General features: G+C 45.8%; 1 protein-coding gene across 1 annotated transcript; it reads left to right on the forward strand.

Annotated features, from left to right (window-relative positions):
- The first annotated feature begins 5794 nt into the window (after positions 1-5794).
- RTRAF (RNA transcription, translation and transport factor) lies at positions 5795-21589 on the forward strand. Its single transcript, XM_054971077.1, has 8 exons — positions 5795-5957; positions 8503-8630; positions 10422-10521; positions 12664-12750; positions 12851-12939; positions 15894-15962; positions 19042-19090; positions 21245-21589. Exons 1-8 carry the CDS (start codon positions 5897-5899, stop codon positions 21397-21399), a joined length of 738 nt encoding a protein of 245 aa, XP_054827052.1. The 5' UTR covers positions 5795-5896; the 3' UTR covers positions 21400-21589.
- The last annotated feature ends 368 nt before the right edge of the window (positions 21590-21957 follow it).

Below are 21957 nucleotides of genomic sequence, written 5' to 3' on the forward strand. Positions count from 1 at the left end.
AAAAACTTAATTATAGGGTAACGGGAAATAACTGAATTTTAAGTTCGATTAATTCAGAAACATGTCATAATCCTTCCTATTCGGGATATTATTATTACACTTGAGATATTCTATCACCATATTCCACCCCTCTTCATGACTAGCTTTTCACATATTTATGACATTTTCCTCAAAAAAATAATTATTTGTTATTCTACACATTACATACATCTCCCCCAAATTAAGATTTCCAAAGCAGCTAACGGCGCCTTTTCAAATGGAACACAGTAGTATTGTCTATGGCCCTTATCTCTTCAGCAAAGCATCTATATGAACCATTTCCTTACAGCACAGCCCTCTTGTGTAGAAAAGCTGTCCTGAATTCAGTTTTGCATAGTTTGCAGAAAGCCAAGCACTCAGGGACTCTTTCCTGACCTCTTCAGGCAGGCCGTTTCATAAGGTGGAGGCTGCCTCGGAGAATGCGCGATTGCTTGCTTTTTGTTTCACCATTTTTCAGCTTTGTGTCAGATTTCTGCTTGTTCTCAAATTCTTGCACTCTGAGCCTTGTCTTGTTTATTTATTTATTATTACATTTCTAGATCGCCCTCCCCGTCGGACGGGCTCAGGGCGGTGTAACAACATACAATTTATAACATACAGTTTAAAACAATAAAAACATTATAAATAAACTTTTAACAATATTATCCATGTGCAATAAAATTTCTCAGACGGCGGATATGTGTCACACTTTATGAGCTCTGGCATGGGTGGCAGACGGTCTTCAGTGGTATGGCCGGCAAGAGGACAGGGTGTTATATTTGCCATGACTGGAGCTCTGGCAACCACTCGTGCAGCTGCATTCTGAACCAGCTGCAGTTTCCGGATCAAGCCCAAGGGAAGCCCCGCGTAGAGCGAGTTACAGTAGTCTAATCTGGAGGTGGCCTGGATCACTGTCATAAGGTTATGGGTCGACAAGTAAGGGACAAGTTGCTGAGCCTGGATCAAACAACCACTGCGACCTGTGATGCCATAGACAGGGAAGCATCCAGGACCACCCCCAGGCTCCTAACTCTCGACACCCAGGTAAGCGGTGCTCCATCGAGAACAGGGAGCTGGAGTCCCGTACCCATGGACCCCAGACCCACATGCAGGACCTCTGTCTTCATGGGATTCAATCTCAGCTGGCTCTGCTTCAACCACCCAGTCACAGCTTCGAAGGCTGAAATGTCCTGGCCATTGATCGTATTGACTTGCACTGTGGACAGGGCCGGATCTACGGGGGGGCAGGGGGGGTAGTCTGCCCCCGGCGCCGCCAGGGAGAGGGTGCCGGGAGCAGCTCCCAGCTGCTGGAGTGCGCAGGCGGCAGTACGGGCAGCCTCGCAACCCCCACACTGCCTTTTGCCTGCCCTGCAGGGCAGGGGGTGCGTGGCAAGCCGGCCACTCCCTGTCCTGTGGGCCAGGCGAAAGCAGCGCGGGGGGCTGCGAGGCCGCCCGCGCCATTCGCCTGCAGGGAGGCGAATGGGGCGGGCGGCTTCTCAGCCCCACACGCTGCCTCCGTCCGCCCTGCGTGATGACTTCACCAAAGTGACGTCATCACGCAGTGCGGGGAGCGCGCGCGAGGCAGTAAGCCGAGGGTTGCCCCGGGCGTGGGCAACCCTGGATCCGGCACTGACTGTGGAATCCACCTTGAGTCTCAGAGAGAAAGGCAGACTATAAATTATGTAAATAAGTAAATCAATCAACTAATATGGGAGTTCAGGGAATGGAGTAAAGGAACCCATTGGGCCAGACGAGATGCAAAACCCTTCATAAAAAGCCAAGTTTTAGTGCCCTTCTTAAAACAGGCAGCAATCAAGAGGATTTCCCCTTGGTGGGCATCCTATAATCATGCACGTGCCACTACCAAGAAGACCCTGTCATTCATCCCAAACTGCCATGCTGTGAAATGGCGCAGAGGTGCACAGTGGAGTGCGAATGTTGAAGGGAGAGACCAGGTAAGTGTGTATGGAATAGCTAGTCCTTCAGGTATCACGCTGATGTAACTTAGTGTTTATTTCCTCTATACTGGTGTTTCCCAACCTATGTGTTGGGACCCAAAAGTGGATCATGAAACGTGTGAAACTGGGCCACTGGCTAGACCTCCATAATGGCTGCCCCTGTCTTTTGCACTGCTCTCTTTCACTCCTTTCTTGCTACCAATCTCTTCACTGTCCCCAAGCATACCTCCTTTAACTTCCGCTCTGGCTGGGTGAAGGGAGGGATAAGAATGGAGAATTCGGAATTAGAACAGGCACTTTTACAAGAGGATAAAAAGGAAATCTCTAAGGTATATAAAGTGCTGCTGAAATGGTATACTGAAGATGAAACAGTTAAAGTGCAAATGGTGAAGTGGGCTATAAACTTTAATAAGGAAATAACAATGGAGGCGTGGGAATACTTGTGGAAGAATACAGTGAAGATCACGACATGCACCAATATTAAAGAGAATGTCTACAAAATGATTTATCGTTGGTATATGACACCAAAGAAAATTGCGCTAGGGAATTTGAACACGTCTAATAAATGCTGGAAATGTAAAAAGCATGAGGGATCTTTGTATCATATGTGGTGGACTTGTGAGGTAGCTAGGCAGTACTGGGGGGAAATAATAAGAGTAATAAGCGAGATTTTACAATTTCAAATTAATAAGAACCCAGAACTCCTGCTACTGAACTTGGGAATGGAGGATATTCCAGCACAATATAGGACATTGCTATTTTACATGACAGCAGCGGCTAGACTTTTGTACGCGCAAAAGTGGAAAGTGCAAGAAGTGCCAACTATTGAGGACTGGATATATAAATTGCTGTACATGGCGGAAATGGACAAAATGACAAGGAAACTGAGAGACCTTGATCCAGGACAGTTCAACACGGATTGGGAGAAGCTGAAACAATATTTAGTGAAGAAATGGGAGGTGGGAGGAGAACTGTGGCAGTTTGAAAATTACTGAAATACAATAAAAGCAGAGGGAGGTGACTTTACCGGGGGGTGGAGAGGTAAATGAGAATTTCTAAGCAACTATCTTATTAGACTATTATATATAGCATTAAGTATTATAGGTGTTATTACAAGAATTATAATGATAGAAATTAACTAATTATAAGGACAGAAACTAATTAATTTCATTTCTGGCAATAATTGTATAATGGAGATAATTTTATAATTGCAATGAAGGAATTTAAGTAAGGTGGGAAAATATATATTAATGTATAGATCATGTATTAAATTGATTGAATTGGTTTGGAGGTATATATGGGTCAAATTGGTTGACTATTTTTTGGTGGATAGTTGCATAATGAAAGAATAATATAATTATATAATTAAAACAGTATGAAGATAAGATATGTAGAAAAAGTAATATAGAGAGTATAAGTTAAATTGGTTGACTTATATTGAATCTACTGTTTATAGAAGTATCTAAAATTATGCTAAATGAGGGATAAATTGTTTGTCCCATATTGAAGATGAGATTATAAAATAGAGTATAGAGTACCAAAATTAGCTAAATGATTATTATCAAAAGAAAATATGCCAAGAATGTATTATTTAGTTATGTATTATTTAGTTGTTAAAGTAAGTAGGAAGACAGAAGGAGCACTGTGTTATATAGATAAGCTTAGAAGAAAGTGAAAGTTTACGTTTGACAGATAGAATAAATTTAAAATGAGTAGGGGAAAAGGGACAAGGGGTTGGAAAACTGTTGGAAGTCAACAAAAGGGGGGGAAAGGGAGGGGGTTAGAATTGGAAAATTAAAGGAAACTGATTGTAATGTACAATTTAATGACATCTAATCCAATAAAAAAATTTAAAAAAATAAAAAGCCAAGTTTTAGTGCCCTTCTTAAAACAGGCAGCAATCAAGAGGATTTCCCCTTGGTGGGCATCCTATAATCATGCATGTGCCACTACCAAGAAGACCCTGTCATTCATCCCAAACTGCCATGCTGTGAAATGGCGCAGAGGTGCACTGTGGAGTGCGAATGTTGAAGGGAGAGACCAGGTAAGTGTGTATGGAATAGCTAGTCCTTCAGGTATCACGCTGATGTAACTTAGTGTTTATTTCCTCTATACTGGTGTTTCCCAACCTATGTGTTGGGACCCAAAAGTGGATCATGAAACGTGTGAAACTGGGCCACTGGCTAGACCTCCATAATGGCTGCCCCTGTCTTTTGCACTGCTCTCTTTCACTCCTTTCTTGCTACCAATCTCTTCACTGTCCCCAAGCATACCTCCTTTAACTTCCGCTCTGGCTGGGTGGGCAGAGGAGGTGGAGGAGATGACAGAGGTCCCCGGTCTCAGGAAGTTGACCTCAGGAGTTTCATGAATTCTCCACTCTGAAGAAGATAATACTCTTTTGTTCTAATCATGTCTCCCTCTAGGGCTGCCAGCTCCAGGTTGGGAAATTCCTGGAGATTTGGGGGGGTGGAGCTTGGAGACGGTGGGGTTTGGGGAGGGGAGGGACCACAACAGGGTAGAATGCCATACCATCCACCTTTGGAAGCAGCCATTTTCTCCTGGGGAACTGATCCCTGTGGCCTGGAGATCAGTACTAATTCCGGGAGCTCTCCAGACACCACCTGGAGACTGTCAGCCCTATCTCTCCCTATCTGTGACAGGTTTTATGGATGGACTTGATTGCTATAATGAAGACCTCTCAATTTCCCTACTCGGTCAGTCAAGTGTGGTTTAATCTTTCCTCTTAGCACAAGGCAAGCACCCTGCTAAGCCACTCTGAAGGTGGTTAAAGGTGATATAAAGCTCAGTGTTAAGCAGGTTCGAGCAAACAGCTGGTTGGTATCAACCCTCCCATACTGTGGTTCTTAACTAGGTGATAAAGAACCATGTCTGCTTTCTAAATTTAGATGCATGCAAACTAGGGGTGCTTTCATAGATTGCAGCAACGCCCCTTGCCGTGTACTGAGGCTGAAATCTAGCATTGATATTTCTGCTTTGTAGAGAAAAATCACTGCTGTGCTGTGTGAAGAATGCAACCAATTGTGCCATCTCAGCAAGCATGATGCGACATTTGACTACACATGATAGGTATACACGTTTTCCTGTTCAGAACAGTATGTCTGTAGGAAAATCATCATGTGTTAAAAAGCAACTTCAGCGCTTAATTTGAGGCAAGGCCTTGACCTTCAGTTTGGAAACCAAGATCTGACCCTGGAAACGGTCTCTCATTGCTCACTGGCATTTTCTTCACTGCCTATGCATGCTGGTTGCTAAAGAAATAAGTAAAATGTGTCCTGACAACCTTTAGGGTTGCCAGCTCCAGGTTAGGAAATTCCTGGAGATTTGGGGTTTGGAGTCCACAGAGGGCAAAGACCTCAGCGGGGGTATAACGCCCTCCAAACCTGTCATTTTCTCCCAGGGGAACTGAGCTCTGTAGACTGGAGATCAGTTGTGATTCCGGGAGAACTCCAGGCCCCACCGGGAAGTTGGTTACTAAACAGCGGGCTGCACACTTCCACCGCTCCTGCCCCACACATGGCGGATTCCACCAACTCCCATAGAGAACCGGAAGTTACTAGAGAACCATGAAGACCGTATCCCCTCGACTCATCTCCACGAAGCCCCGCCTTTTCAGGTCTTTATTCGCGAGGTGGACTGTCAGTTAACTGCATCGCTGATTTCACCCTCCTATAGCCAAAAGGCCACGCCCCTTCGTTCCTACTGGCTCCACCGCCGACCGCCCATCCAGCTCCTGATTGGCTCTTTGTGGCCGACGCGATGATGGGAGGGCGGGGCTTCTTTAGCTTCCCGGCCACCGTCGCTGGTGCGCAGGCGCGCTCTGCCAGTCTCCTCCGAGGCGAGAGGCTGACAGAAGCGCGTCGGAGTCGCTGCCGAGCGGGGTCTCGCCGAGACGCGGCGCCATGTTCCGGCGGAAGCTGTCGGCGCTGGACTACCACAACCCGGCCGGGTTCAACTGCCGAGGTGAGCGGAGGCGACGAGGCCACGCGGGCACGGATCCTGCCCCTCCCCCTGCCCCGAGCGTAGCTGCTCTCGCTGGCGCGCATGCGCCGCCGTTGGCCCCGCCCACCGCGGTCTCCGCTCCGTTCGACGCCCCCTCCCCAGATTGCCACGCGCGAATTCTGAGCCACGCCCCTTCATTCATTCTCTCTTGCCCCCCAAAATTGCTCCAAAGGAAGCCCGCGAGGTCCTTTTGCTGGTCGCGCCCGCAGTGCGTTTTTTGTGCGCTTTTTATTGCAGTATGCTATTGTGTGTGTTATTTCTAAGTAATAGACTATACAACCTAAATGAGATGCAGGACATCAAATAACGCATGGAAGCGTCTTTTGGCTACTAATTTTGGCGTGGGAAGCGCCAGTCGTGGCTGGTCCCATCCACCACATTGTGGTCTTTTCTCCTCCCCACCTCCACAGAATCTCTGGCCCAGCATGGAAGGTCGAGCAGGGAAACTGCGATTCTGAATTAAAACTGGAAGCCGACGGCTATCTGTTAATCTGCCATCGCTGCCTCTCTAGTAGGCTTGCCAGTCTCCAGGTGAAGCCTGGAGTTCTCTAGCAGTTACATCATTGATCACAAAGATCATTTTCCCAGGAGGAAATGGCACCTTCAGATGTCTTTGCGTTCCTGCTGAGCTCTCTTCGCTCTCCAAGCTCTGCCCTCTGCTAAGCTCCTCCCCCAAATCTCCAGGAATTTCCCTTTCTGGAGTTGGCAACCCTGCTCTGTTTTTGTTCCCAGGCTTCATTCGAACCAGGACTGGGCAGTGATAGCTGGGTCTGTAGGTGGCTCGTTTGGGTCCACAGTAGATTTGGCTGCAATTTTGCATCGCAGCGGTAATTGCGGTTGAGTCATAGAACAATCTGGTGAGGTGCAGTGTTGGAGCTGGGCAGAAGCTCCATAAACTGGGGTGAGACTTCCCGCATCCCAAACTTAAAACAGCATGATTCTGCTTGTATTTACTTGGAAATAAGCTGAGTTCAGTGGGACATTTCTGAGCACCTGTGTGTCGATTGCAGCCTTAATCCACTGCAACAGCTTCCTGTAGATCTCATTGATTGGGACCACATGGCGGGTGGAGTTCTGGGCACAATTGTAAGGCCATAAAATGGCGATCATGATGGGAAACAGTGGTTGGAAGGAGGTGATAGAAAAGATTTACAGGAGGACTATGGTTGGTGGGGGAGATGTTAAGCAACTGTTTGCTTCTCTTCTTTGTCTCATCCCCTAGCAGAGACATGAGACTTCCAGTAAACCATAGCACTTCCAGTCAGATATGCCTTTGTAGCAGACATGCTGTTAGAGGAAACAAGTCTTTTGTTTGCCTAAGAGAAGACGTTCTTTGCATCTTTATTGTAGCATAAGCTTTCGAGAACCACAGCTCTCTTCGTCAGATGCATACCCTCCATGCATCTGACGAAGAGAGCTGTGGTTCTCGAAAGTTTATGCTACAATAAAGTTGGTTCATCTTAAAGGTGCTGCCGTTCTCCTTATTGTTTTGCAACTATAGGCTAATACGGCTAACTCCTCTGGATTTATGTTCTGTTGATACTGCTGCTAAACTATGGCCGCTTCTTTTGATGGAAGGAAAGAGAATTAGCTTTATATTATTTATTTGGGACATATATATGCTGTCTACCCATCAACCTCCTTGAGGCTGCTAACAATAAAAATAATGCAACGCTAAACATAAAACAAGATAATAATACTCTTAGTATTTTGTATCTGACAAAGAGAGCTGTGGTTCTCGAAAGCTTATGCTACAATAAAGTTGGTTAGTCTTAAAGGTGCTACTGGACTCTTTACAATTTTGCGACTACAGACTAACATGGCTAACTCCTCTGGATCTCTGCTCTTTGCATAGCATTGAACAGGAAATCCTGAAGTATCTTTTTAAAAAATTAACAGGCATTACTGCAACTTACAAGAATCACTAGTACGAAATGTGGTGCTGCCTGCTAGTTTAGGTAGCTTTAAAGGGTGATTCTATAGATATGGAAGGAAACAATGCCCACCACCCCATAAGAGGCCAGAATTATCTAGGCGACCTCACTTGGTAGCAAAATGCTGATCTAAACGGATTTTGGTCTGATATAGCAGGGCTTCTCTTACATTCTTAAATGAAGTGCCCAAAACATTGTCCCAAAGCAGTGTTCTGTTAGTTTCTCAGCCCTTGACACTGCTACAATTTATTATTTCTTTGGTGGGGAAACGGGTGGTGGTAGTGGTGAGAATTGTAATTGGCTGGCATCTTTGCTCTGGGGAGTACTGCTTGCAGCTAATGATGGTGGTGCTTTTTGGAGGAAAAAAATGGTATACTCTTGCACAAATGAGGCTTAAGGCGCTTGGTCACATCCCTCACTATGGGTTCTGGTTCTTCCAAGGGTCGCTGTTTCTTGTCAGCCAGGCAGCAATGGATCTGACCTCCTGGATTGAGGGTCTTGGACTTGACAGCCCATTGCTCCAATCTGGCATTCATTTTCTTGGGGTAACTGCAATTTATTGATCTTCACAGATGAAACTGAATTTCGAAACTTTATTGTATGGCTGGAAGACCAGAAGATCCGACACTACAAAATAGAAGACAGAGGAAATTTAAGGAACATCCACAACGCTGCAGAATGGACAAACTCCTTCGAAAAGGTAGTATAGCCAGAAACCTTGACTATGATTTTGTGTCACAACTCCAGATTGGTGGATGTCAAATGAAAGGATGTTGCAGGCTTGGTGAAGATATAGGAAAAGGCAGTTGAAATTTAATCAGGCACAACTTTTCTATAGACAATGTCTAAAGAGATCCGGGTTTATTGATTAGTTTGCAAGGGGGTGTGTGGTGCTTGCGTGTGCATGCACAAAGATGTGGGAGGATTATAAAATTATGACAGAGTGGGAGGAGAGTGGCTGGGGGAAATGTCAGTTTGCTTACGATACTAGGACAGTTCTGGCCAAACAAGGTGGTTCTTCAGATAATGCATAATTAACTTGTGGAATTCACTTGACACAAAATAAATTGAGAGTGACTAGCTTAGGTAGTTTCAAAAATGGAGTATTCTGATTCGTGGAGGATAGGTCCACCAACGTGTGTATGTTACGTAGCTAAGAATGGAGTTTTCCACATTCTGTAGGAATTCTATGACCCTTATTCATAGATCCTGAGGACAGAGAAGGAATGGCTGTCCCTGTCTCGTGTTACGTTTGTACTTCCTGGACCGACCACTGTATGGATGTAGATCTAGCAAAAAAAAGGTGTTAAGCTGGCAAAATGTTCTTTCTAAACTCTTGGGTGTTGAGGACCCCTTCGTACTGGAGGAGTGCAGGCTTCACCCCCAGCCATCATGTTTGAAAGGCTGGAGTTAGTGGTGTAGGAAAATATAGCAGAGTTTGTGCAAAGATTGCGCATTGGAAGTAATGAGAATAGACTCACCGTCCAGTGTAGCTCTGTAAAATTACTTTAGTAAAGGATAAAAATAGGGTTACATTTGGAGAAAATAATAAATTGCTAAGCTGACTACATCTTGCTAGAAAAGTAATTTAGAGAAGACTAGAAGACAAAGTGAACAAAGAGCAATAAAACTTCAGTCCATAGCATCAATTAATTGCCCCAATAAACAAACTGCCCAGTAGAAGACCCTAATCATTATGCTTAGTGACTCCCCTTTCTATGGAGGGAATCTTATTCGAAGCTCTAATGGTTACATTCAAAGTAAGTTTACTAATTAAGTAGGAACACAAACAGTTGAACTCTTTCATGAGTGAAATGAAAACACTTGTTAAATCCCAACAACTGGAGCTTTTCAAGGAGGTCTTTCCCAACCTGATTTCCCCCTTCCTTCTTGGCCAAGCCATGTGGTTGGCCCCACCTGTGCACTCCAGGCCAGTGTATGAAAGCAAGTTTGAGTCTTTCCCCAAAAGAGTAAGGAGTTAATTCAAACACTAACGGACCTTCAGTTTGCTCCCTACTTTCTTCTGGAGATAAAAAACTGAACAAAAACGCTCTGCTCCTTTGCATTCTCTATTGCGTTGGCTGTCTTCAGACCCTCTTCTGTATGTAGCACGTATTGAAGTCTTTAAGGAATGATAAATATTGGGTGTGCTTCGGCATGAAATCACTGAAATGCATTAAATTGTCTGTGGCATTTCCTTCCTGGTGTTTTTTGCATCTACTGCCTTCTTCGTCAAATGCCAGTTCTTGGTAAAACCAGTTCTTCCCATGATAAAAAGAAGAAAATCTGCAACTTGTTAATTTTGTATTAGCTACAATAGATGTTTGTTTATCATTCTGACGAAGAGAACTGTGATTCTCGAAAGCTTATGCTACAGTAAAGCTGGTTAGTCTTAAAGGTGCTACTGGACTCTTTTCTATTTTGCTACTACAGACTAACACGGCTAACTCCTCTGGATCTATTGTTTACCATTAATGTTGTTTTTTCACAGTACCTTAAAGATGTGAATTGCCCCTTCTCTGTACAAGAGCGACAAGAAACCATTGATTGGCTGCTGGGATTGGCGGTGAGGCTGGAGTATGGGGACAATGGTATGTTTTTTGTTTTTCCTAACCTCGAATCTGAAAAGAGGCAAGAGGAATTTGTGTGAATGATTTTCTTTAATCACAAGCAGGAATTGGCCTTTTTCAAACCCGAGGCAGAGAAAAACCAAGAACTGCATTAATGAGTACAGTTACTGCCAGTTCGCGGCTTTCATTTGTATGGTGCTTAAAACATTAGAGAAACTAGTCAAGAGGCCTGTGGCACCCTGAAGACTAACAGGTCCTGTTCAGAGTTACCCTCTCTGCTTGCATGGGATTGCCCTGTATGACTGCGCTGGAATGAGCTTTCAGATGCATGAATACTGAAGCTATTGGATGGTCGTAATATATCTTGAGAAGCCAGGAGGGTTTATGCAACGCAAGCGCGAATGATGGAGCGTGCCCTGAAAGCATAGAGAGCAAACACGATTTGGACCCTGTGTAGTTCATAAAATGCCCTTGCAAGGCACCAGCAGGCCTGCCCTGCTTAAGCAGACCCTCTTTTTGAAGGGCACAGTAAATCAGCATATGTTCTGGTTTTGCTACAAGCAGATAAACAGAGCTGCTTAATCTGGAATTACGTGCATAAGAGGGTTGCGTTTGGCTGCGGTGATGGAAGAAAGTTTTAGACTTCTAGCTCTAGAACTTCATGGTGGCTGGGAAAACAAAAAGCCTGGGACTGTAATACAGAGCTTTCCAGATTGTTGAAGGCTGAGATCTTAGGCAGGGAGCTCAAGCAGCCCGTTACTTGCGTGCTCCATCCAGCACCTCCTCCTTTGCTCAAAGAAGAGGCAGACATTCCACAAAGCCCTGCATCTTGGAAACTGGCTTTCTGTCGAAGCTGCTACTCTCCCCTGCAGTTGCTTTTCTTCTCTCTAGGGTTGAGTTCTGGGCACGTGATTGCTGGATCAAGGGGAAAAGCAACTTGGGGCAAGAGGTTTTAGGGGAAAGTGTGAAATGGGGAGGGGTTAAGCATCTTCCCCTATTAGCTGCTTCTGCGCTTCAGGTTGCTGTCTTTCCCTGGCTCTCTGCAACTGTTTCGCAGAGAGAGATACCGCTCCGAGCTCCAGGGAAGAAGAGCAAGATAAAAATGTAATAACGCCAGTGTAATGATTTCAAGAAATGGGTGCATGCGTCTTTAAATGTTTGGTGAGATAGGTGAAGAGTGGGGGGGTGAAAGAGAGAGAAGAGTGAGTGATGTGATTGGGTGATGACAGAGTGGGCGGAGTGAAGGCGGTTTTCAGTTACTGAGGGAGAGGAAAAGGTTCAGTCAGGGCCAGAGAGGCGAGCTGTGGGCAGCCTGAGGGTGTCCATGTATTTGGGAGGGAAAGGCAACCTGAGGGGAAGCCTGAACTGAGTGTGTCTGGGAGACTATATATTCACTCTCTTTGAAGCAGGCAAACTGTGTGTGCGCCTGAGAGAGAAAGAATTGAGAGTGAAAAGAAAACAGGCTGGCTGTGTGCTGTCTGAGGAGGTCTCTGTGAGGGAAATATAGAGCCTAGAGAAAGAGGCTAACTGTGTGTGAAGCCTTACAAGGGATCTGTGTGGATGAGTTTGGATGAAGCAACTAGAAGAACTAAGAACTACTTTTATGAGACCAATACGCTTCTTAAAAAAATAAACTTTTGTTTTGTTATATCCCAGAGTTATCTCCCATTCCTATCCTCAGGGCCACATAGAACCACGAAGGAGCCTGACGCTCAAACACGTTACCAAAGGGAAAACTTAAATAAAAATATTGGAATTTAATATTCCTGGTGGCAGCAAACTACCCAGAGGGTGTAAGGGGGAGATTTAAAGCAAAATCCACCCTAAAGAAAGTGAAGATCATAACAGCCAGGAATATCCCGCCTTTGTTTTCTTGGAATTTAGATGGGTCAGCTGTACTTCTGTGGAAGTGTATTATTCCCCTCTCCCTCAGCAATCAAGACTGTGTTCTTTCACAAAAGAGAACATCAGCTGCCACGTAAACGGTGATCGACAAGAATCCTAAATGAAGCCTGTGGACAACTTTGACAGCTGCTGACATTCTGTGCACAAGCTGTTCCGGAACAGGATAATTGTTTAACGCCTGTTCCCTTTGGGCGTTCGTTGTTGGCGCTCTCCTTGGTTCTCAAACCCGTTGTAATTAGTGGATTTTTGCTTCAACAGCTGACAAGTATAAAGACGCCACACCCGATGGGGCAAAAAATGCCGATAACGCAGCCAAAAATGCAGAACCCCTGATAAACCTAGACGGTAAGTGGAGGCTCGGCCTTTTCTTGCTCGGAGAGGTGGCCCCTGGAATAAGCAAAGGAAGGGTTTGTTTTTGGAACCAACCAGTGTCTGTCTTTCGCAGTGAACAATCCCGACTTCAAAGCTGGCGTGATGGCTTTGGCAAACCTCCTTCAAATACAACGCCATGACGACTATCTGGTGATGCTCAAGGTTAGTTTAAGAACGGTGGGAGGTTGTTAGAAAACCCGTCCTGTATTAAGTTGTGGGTGTTTCTCTCCCCTTCTTTCCCTGAAAGTCCATAAATGTGCTAGATTTCTTTCATTTTAATTCAGGGACCGTGAAAGATTGGGGAGGAAGGAGAAGAGGACTGTTACTGTCCAGTCTCTGTTCTGGGTGAAAACAGTCTCTTTCCAAAATATCCTGCCTGTCCACCTTCAGAAACTTCTGCCTTCTCATACAAGGTTATTCCTCTTCTGAGCTGCATTTAACTCTTGAAAGGTGTTCCTATTTGAGCTCCCCTCCGTTTTTTTTTAAATATAAATTTTATTAAAACTAAAACGGTAAAACACAATTGTAAACTACAAAACTAAACACACAAAAGTTTACAAACATAAGTCAATGCTAGTAACAAACACAAATTTACAAACACGCAAGAAGTTAATACTAATAACAAACAAAATTCAGCTTATTACAGTATAAGGGATTATATCTGATCAAATACTGGGAGAGAGTACTTATAAAGTTTGTCATACATACTGTGGAACTTACGTATGTCTTATACGTTTGCATATATATGAAAACATTTTAGGCAAAGTAAAAGAGCTGTTACTTTCAAGGTATTCAAAAAAGGGAAACCGTTTCTCTATAAAGTTGGTTGTTCCAGGGAAGTGTTCTACTTAATATTTTTCCAATATAAAACGGTCCCAAATTTTGGTATGCCAGTTGTCAATCCTCTACCTGAGTGCCATGAATTATTGCTTGATTAGAAGAGCAATTTAGTAGAAGGAGCAGGCTTTGTGAAACGGTCCAGAAGGAAGGAGCACGAACTGAAACACGTTTACTTGGAAGTAGGCCGCACTTGTTTGAGTTCAGCCTGGTGCCGTACAGCAGCCTGCCGGTCATGGAAGCTCCCAACTTCTGCTTCAGCCAATGTTAGGATTGCTTTGGGAGGTCAGAACTGTCAGCATTTGTGTAATGGCTTGGAGGGAACGTCAGAGATTTTATTTATTTATTTATTTATTTATTTATTTATTTATTTATTTATTTATTTATTTATTTATTTATTTGATTTATGCCCCGCCCTCCCCACAAATGGGCCCAGGGCAGCTAACAACATGCATAAAACACAGTGAATTCATCACAAAACTATAAAATCAATAATAATCTTTTAAAAGTCATTAAAATAGTCCAGGAGCAGGCTATTTAGACAAATATTGGGAGTCCGTATACGGGCATAGCAGATGGCCGAGGGCAGCCCCAGAAAAAGTGGTGGTCTTTGATGGAAGAAGGGGGACACACGGTGGCTGGCACTCAGCTGAAGGCCCAGTGGAACATCTCCGTTTTACAGGCCCTGCGGAACTGTAACAGGTCCCGCAGGGACCAGATCTCCAGCGGGAGAGCGTTCCACCAGGCCGGGGCCAGGGCAGAAAAAGCCCTGGCCCTGGTCGAGGCCGGACAGATGTCCTTCGGGCCGGGGACCACCAGGAGTTGCTTGTCTGCAGAGCGCAACGCCCTGCATCTTGTGATGAAAACCCCCAGAGTAGCCTTGGAAACCACTTTCTACTGCGGTAGCAGTCTGTTTCCCTGCAGTGTTCCTTGCCGGCTTGCTTTCTGCGGAAGGAAAGTTGTCTGGCTTGCAACTCCAGGTCCAGAGTACAAAAACACGTGGAGGCCTCCCCACATCTGGCACCAAAAGTTTAACCGCCCACCTTTGTTACAACCCCAGACCTCGAAATGTGGCGGTGTTTGTGCAGGATATTTCAGTAAACAAAACATTCAGAGGATACGTCGATGCCTTGCGGGTGTGGAGGTTTAGGCCTTTTGGATTAGCCCTCCAGCCCAAGTCATTCCATCGGATATCCAGAGGCTATGCATGTTCTGGAGCAGATTTGTTGTCACAGGGTAGCCGGAAAAGGTTGTGCTTTAAATCAATTGGTACCTTGTCAGTTCAGCCTCCCCCCCCCCCCAATTTGCCTTTTCCAAGGAAGTAGGAACAAAAATCCATTTAGCCCGTCAGTCTGGCGCAGAAGCATCCAGTGCCGCCTCCTCTCCTGTCCTTGCCAGGGAAGCTAGCCTTTTACAGACATCATCCAAACCCTCATATCCAAACCACGTGGTACACAATTGCAAAATACGTCAAGACAAATGGCCAGAGGCCCTGAAGTACTTAAATCCCCAAGGTAGCAGGTCTGGGAAAGGATCGCCTAGAATGGAGAAGCCCCAGAGTGGTGGTTGGGTGTGGGTTTTTCCTGCCTCCCCCCCGCCCCAGTCACTCATTTCCTCAAAGAGATGCCAGGTGCCCATTTGTACGGGGGCCGGGGCAGGACATTCAGAGCAGAAAAGCAGCAAGCGGGGAACGCTTCGACACCATCACGGCTCCTGCCACTACTACTTGGGATCCCCTTTCCAAGAAGCTGCTTTTCTGCCTGCAGGATTTACAACCATACTTTTGGGTGTAACTTCTAGCAAGGTTACGAGAATCTTTGGCAGCTCAGTGCTGTAGGCTGGTTAGTCTTAAAACACTGATCTTGTTCCCAGTTTTGAGGGGCCAGCCAAAAAACATAAGTGTCCAGGAACAATCATTTAAAAAAAAAAACTTAAGAGGAGTAGTATATTAGCAAGGGCCAGTGAACTCATCTTCTTTTTGTGAGTATGTTGAAATAATGGATCGGGTGCCAGAAAGGCTGTGGTATAAAATGAAGTGGTACCTGCTCACGTTTGCTATGGCTTCTGATGTACCTCCCTCTCTTCCTTCTATCTATTGGCTTCCACTCTGGCAACATTTTGCGTATAGGCTCCTTGGGGCAGAGAACCTTTCTTTCTTTCGCTTACGATACTTGCTGTGAAGTGTCCTGTAGCTTGTGGTGGCGTAGAGAATAATTTGCCACTGTATGTTAAAAGTGACATTCTTCAAGGCTAAACCTGGGCCGCCTTTTCCTTCCCAGGCAATTCGCATTTTGGTTCAAGAGCGCCTGACGCAGGATGCTGTAGCGAAGGCAAGCCAGTCAAAAGAGGTAAGCCGCTGGACCACCTGTGGTTCATTCATCAGACGCTGGGCCTTTGCCGAGGGCTTCATTAAATATGCTTAAGATGTTTAAATCGAGTGATTGTAACTTGGACTCTCTTTGCATGGGTAAAACTGGGGAACCTTTGTTTCTTTTTAAAAACAAAAATAGAGCATTGATAGAACCCAGAGAAAAGATCATATTTCAGAAGAAACCACACCACCAATCAGTCGCTTAAATGAAAAGCTCCTCTTTTCAGAGTGGGAGCCTAACAGAGGTTCTTTAGTATCATATGTTTGGAGAAACTGTGAACTGGCCCACTCAGTGCAAGAGCTTCTCTGTTTGCTAGCCCTCCACAGCTTTCCTTCTCTAAAGGCTTAGACAGTCTTTGAAGCTTTTTCTGTAGCTGCAGAAAAAGACAGAAAAACTATCCAACGAAATGGCCGGTTCTGTCTTTGTATTGTATTTACTCCTCTCTTCCAAAGAAAGCTCAGAGTAGGTTGTAAAATAAATTTAAAATCGTTACAGTTTAATATGAACACAGTAAAGAAAGAAATTAAAATATCCTGTAAGAAGAGAAAAAAGATTCCGCCCCCCTCCAAAGACCGACTTCTGCCATTTACAAGTTTTACCACTCAATAAGCAAAATCTGTTTCCCTTCAGCCTTGAGTTGCTATAAGCAGAAGACCCTCAGGACAGAGCAGAGGCCCAAACCAGGCATTATGTCTGATGTTTGCTCAGCTTGCCAGGAACCAGTTTGGCTCAGGACTGTGGGGAGGGAGGAGGGAGGAATTGTGTCAGCTGTTCTCCCGACACAGTTTTCCATATTTGAAAAAGCTGGGCAATTTGGTTGCTGCAGGGCTCCATGTGCAGTATTCTGGAGAGCCCGTTTGGTGTAGTGGTTAAGAGCGGCAGGACTCTAATCTGGAGAGCCAGGTTTGGTTCCCCACTCCTCCACTTGAAGCCAGCCGGGCGACCTTGGGTCAGTCACAGCTCTCTCAGAGCTCTCTCAGCCCCACCCACCTCACAGGGTGATTGTCATGAGGATAATAACAACACACTTTGTAAACGTCTCTGAGTGGGTGTTAAGTTGCCTTGAAGGGCAGTATATAAATCAAATGTTGTTGTAATTCAGAACCTCGATTGGACTCGTGGCTAAACATAACACCTAGTTTGGAATTAAGCTTCAGAGGCCCCTTCCGACAGTGGTCTGGACTGCTCTGTAATTGAGGGACGGGGAGCAGCTACAGAAAAAGCTTTTGTTCTTGCACCAACCCATCCCCACGTCTCTGGATCTTGTTGAGAGCAGCTAGCGGCAGAGTGGAGGGTCGGCTGACAGGACGCATCCCAACTCCCTTCGAGGCAAACCAGTGCCCTAGAAGTTGCCCGATGCACGGCGGCTTGTGCTCAGAGACCCCGTGCTGGCTAATACCGTCTGCCAGGGTCCCTTGTAGCAGCTTGTGACTGTGCAAAAATAACTGGATGCCCTGGGAGGCCTGAAACCTCAGTTGTAACCTTCCCCTGGCAGACTGAAGCTTGATTTAAATGTGACGCTGGCTGAGTCAAAACCCCATCCCAGCGGGACTCGGGAACTGCAGATCATCTCCTTGGAGCTGGGCTGCTACTCGTGCCAAGCCGTCATGTGGCACTCTTTGCATGGGCAGCAAGTCACTTTGAACAAGCTGCTGTGCCAGTGCCAGGGGGCATGCTTCCCCCCCAGCCAGCATCTTTTTTTCCAATTGGGACTTGGAGCTTTAATTAGTAAGTGGGGTCAGCTTCCCAAGCTGTCTTGGGTTTGGGGTGGGACTGTACTTACAACATGCCCCTTGGAACAAGGAGTGTAATTTCTATTTATCAGCTCCTAATTTACCTCCCACCGACCTGTACCTTAAAAGCACCTATCCTGAAGCTTCAGGAATATGGCTGCTTGTTATGGAGAGGCGCTATACCTTGGTGACCAGATGTGCTTTGCACGCAGGCCCATTCCCAGGCAGTTCCAGTCGAACGGCTCACAGGTCACATGGCTATAACAGACCTCTTTCTGTGGCTTTTGTGAACTGCTGCACATCGGAGAAGGCGGCATTGGGCTGGGTGGACCAAAGGTCTGTCCCAGTATAAGGCCCTGTTACGACCTTTACTTTCCCTGGGGTAGATTTTTCTTCTAATCTTCCCCTTACACCCTCTGGGTAGTTGGCTGCCACCAGGAATATATTATTCCAAAATATTTTATTCAAATTTCCCCTTTGGTAACGTGTTTAAGCATCAGGCTCCTTCGTGGTTCTATGTGGCCCTGAGGATAGGAATGGGACATAGCAATGACAGCTACACTGGGATATAACAAAACAAAATAAATGTTTATTTTTCAAGAAGCGTATCGGTTTCATAAAAGTAGTTCTTAAAGTTACTTCCTTTAAACTCATTCACACAGATCTCTTGTAAGGCTTCACACACAGTTAGCCTCCTTCACTAGACTCAATAGTTCTCTCACAAATACTTCAAATATAGGCAGCACACAGCTGGCCTCTCTTTCCCTGACTGAGTGTCCTTTCACAAACATGCTCAGTTCAGGTTCCACACAGGTTATATTTCTGTCATAAATACTTCAGTATACTCAGGCAGCACACAGCTAGCCTGCCTTCCTCTGACTGAAACCTTTCTCCCTGCACTCTCAGTCTAAACTGCATTCACTCCGCCCACACTCAGTCATCAACCATTCACATCACTCACTCTTCCCTCTCTTTCACCCCCACTCTTCACCTAGCTCAAACCAAGCATTTAAAGACACAGGCACCCATTTACTTGGCATCATTACAGGCCGCTTCATATTTAGATGTTAAATCTGTTCATTGAAAGATGGATGATTTGGGAAGTCAAAGTGGGGAGGGGGGGGGGGGTCTTGCAGAGAATATGTTAATTGTCGCTGTTCAGAAAGTGCATTAATGTTCAAACTTGTTTTCTGCTGGAATTTACCAGGGCTTGATGTGGACAAACTTAATTCGGTTACTTAATATTAATTCAGTATGTAACAAGCACAGTTGTTTTACAATGATGTTTCCTTTGTTCTCTCTCCCTGCCTTTATTGTTTAAGGGTTTGCCTGTTACCTTAGACAAGCACATTCTTGGCTTTGACACAGGAGGTAAGATGGTCTTTTCATGTTACTGCCTCCAGGGCCGCTGTCTTCCACAGTAAACGGCCATTTGTTCTCCTTTGTCACGCACAGCCCCTGCACCCTTTCTCTTATGGTTATTTGACTGCTAAAGGAGCATGGTGCTTTCAGCCTGGTGGGGGAAAATCCACATTTCCTCCCATGCGGTGCTTGTTTTCCTATAGCATGTATCTAGTGCTCGAGTTGCTCATCATGAACTCCCCTTTTGCTTCTACCATGTGATGAATCTTCTTCATTTCTCCTTGAATTTGGAGGTGTGCACTCGCCCACTGCGCTGCTCCAGTGTTAATGTGCATAGCTGCTGCAGCAAAATGAAATCCCTGCAAGTGATCTTTTTCAGGGCTTTTTTTGGTTTTGTTTCTTCGGCGGATGTAGATTAACCTGCCAACTCCACAGGAGTTGTTTAGAGTTGGTATAGGCTAGCTTCTTCTACATCACTCTGTGCTCAATAGAGAAATGGTGGTTTCTAGCCCCAGGAAGACTGCACAAGATATCTTACACGGGAATGCTCAAGTGTAGGGAGAGAGGATGTTAGCCAGGAAGCGTAGTTTAAATGACAGAGCCAGCGGATACCACTTCTCAGAGCTAAGCTACAAGAGACAAGTTACACGAGGAGGAGCACATGAAGAGTGTCGCAATGTTAGCCGGGAAGCTGAGATTTAAGAGTGATCAGAAGGCTTCGGCAGTTTCCCCTTTCTACAGAGCTAGGGAGATCCGCTACTCAGAGGTTTTGTTAATTTCCTCTTCACCTCCAGAGGGCTCTGTCAGTTTCACCTCCCCTTCTAAGAGGCGAAGAGGAAATAAACCAGGGGAGCAGAGATCTCCCTGGCTCTGTAGAGAGGCGAAATTGACAAAGCCTTCCGATCTTTTTTTAAAACTCAGCTTCCCGGGCAACATTGCAACTCCCTTCACCTGCTTGTCCTCCTCTTGTAGCTTAGCTCTCAGAGGGTTTGTTTTCTGCTTCGCCTACTGGAAGGTGAAATTGACAGCCTTCCTGGAGGCGAAGATGAAATTAACAAACTTTCTGAGGAGCAGTCTCCACCAGCTCTGTCTTTTTAAACTACGGGTCCTGGCTAACCTGGCGTCTCCCTACACTTGAGCATCCCAGCGTAAGATGTCTCACATAGCGAGACTCTTAGCCAAGCAGGGTGGTAGGGTGCAACTCGGTTGTCACCCAAGTTCGTTTATATTACCAGAATAAAAAAATGAGTTTTGGTCTCCCCTCCCCCTCCCCCAATTCCACAAGGGGCTGGAGCACAGAGAAAGGCGTTTGAGAGATCAGTTGCAGGATCCATGGAAGGTCGGTAGCGCAGTTAAGGCACAAAACTGTAGATCATTTACTAAAGTCAGGATTGCAAGTGTTCCAGCTCTTCTGTCCGGTGGCGTTTGCTTAACGGGCGTTCTAAAGCTACGGGGTGGGGTCTGGGTGTGTGACAAGACACCTGAATGAGGGTGTTCACAAGCCTTCCTCTCTACACCAAGCCGAGCCTGTGCGGGTTTGTCTCCCTTGTAGCTCTGCATTGGCTTTGAGTGGGTTTCTTTGTCAGCCCAACCTCCGCAGGGGAAGCAGCCCCAGCGCAGCTACTGCTTTGCTATAATGGCAGTTCCTTGAATATGGCTTTAGGAGGGGCTTGGAAAGTTCCTCGTCAGTTTAGCCCCCCAGTCCATTTCCCTTGAAACAGCTGGTTGCCCAGACCCCACACATGAGAATCCTTGCAGTTGATGTCGGGAAACTTAAGACTGGAGCTGTATGCTTGTAACCTAGGAGTTGGTTGGCGGCAGACCGTATTCTTACTGCCCCCGGGACTCGGGTGTCGGGCTTCTTGTAGTCTGATTATGTTAACAGGACCCAGTGCTTTTCACCTAGGGAACAAAGACCTCCAGGCTCCCCCTCCTGTTATATTCCAGTAAGGATATCCTGCCCTCAAACCATTGCTTCACCCTCCCCTCCTTTCCTTTGCGGCCTTTAGCCCAGGCTGTGTAGCTGCTCCAGGAGATAAAGCTACTGCTGTGTAATCCCCTGAACCAAATTCTTAGGCTCTCCCCCCCCCCCCCCCCGATTCAAAGAGACTGCCAAACTAAACACGAGCCCTGCCTTTGTTCCTCTTTTTCGGATCCCGTCAGATGCCGTTCTCAACGAAGCTGCTCAGATCCTCCGCCTGCTGCATATAGAAGAACTCCGTGAGCTGCAGACGAAAATTAACGAAGCGATTGTAGCCGTTCAGGCAATTATTGCCGATCCAAAAACTGACCACAGACTGGGCAAAGTGGGGAGATGAACACCCCCTGAAGACTTCGGGCTCTCGTGTTCTTAGCACGCGGGTAGGGGGTAGGGGGCTCCTACAAACCCTTAGCATGCATTTCATAATGGATACCGCTCCTGCGTTTGGAAAGAAAATGGGGGACCTGCCAGAGATTCCACTAAATACCCGTTTTCTTTACATCAATAAAATCTTGGGTTTAAAGAGAGAGACAGAGCCTCTTATCCTTTTAGCTGGGGGATTGCCAAACACAGCAGTGACCCCCCCAGCTCTCCAATGGTTAGTGTGTGCAAAGGGCATGTTGCAGGCATACGAAGTCAGATATTCCAAGTTTTTTTATAAATATAAATTTTTGTAAAGCTAGCTTGTGATCTTCAGTCATAATCCTAAGTATCGTTTGCTTGGGGGAGTATCCGTGCCCCAGGAAAAGTGCCCGGGGAGAACACTGCTGTCCAAGACAAGGTGAATGTGGCCTAAAAAAATTAAAACCAAAAAAAGTTTATTTAATTTTTGGAGTATCCTAGAGAACATGAGCCAGTTACACTCAAGTATTTGCACACATGCGCGCATTCGAAC

This window comes from Eublepharis macularius, chromosome 2, assembly GCF_028583425.1.
Source record: "Eublepharis macularius isolate TG4126 chromosome 2, MPM_Emac_v1.0, whole genome shotgun sequence".
In the NCBI taxonomy this organism is placed as follows: domain Eukaryota; kingdom Metazoa; phylum Chordata; class Lepidosauria; order Squamata; family Eublepharidae; genus Eublepharis; species Eublepharis macularius.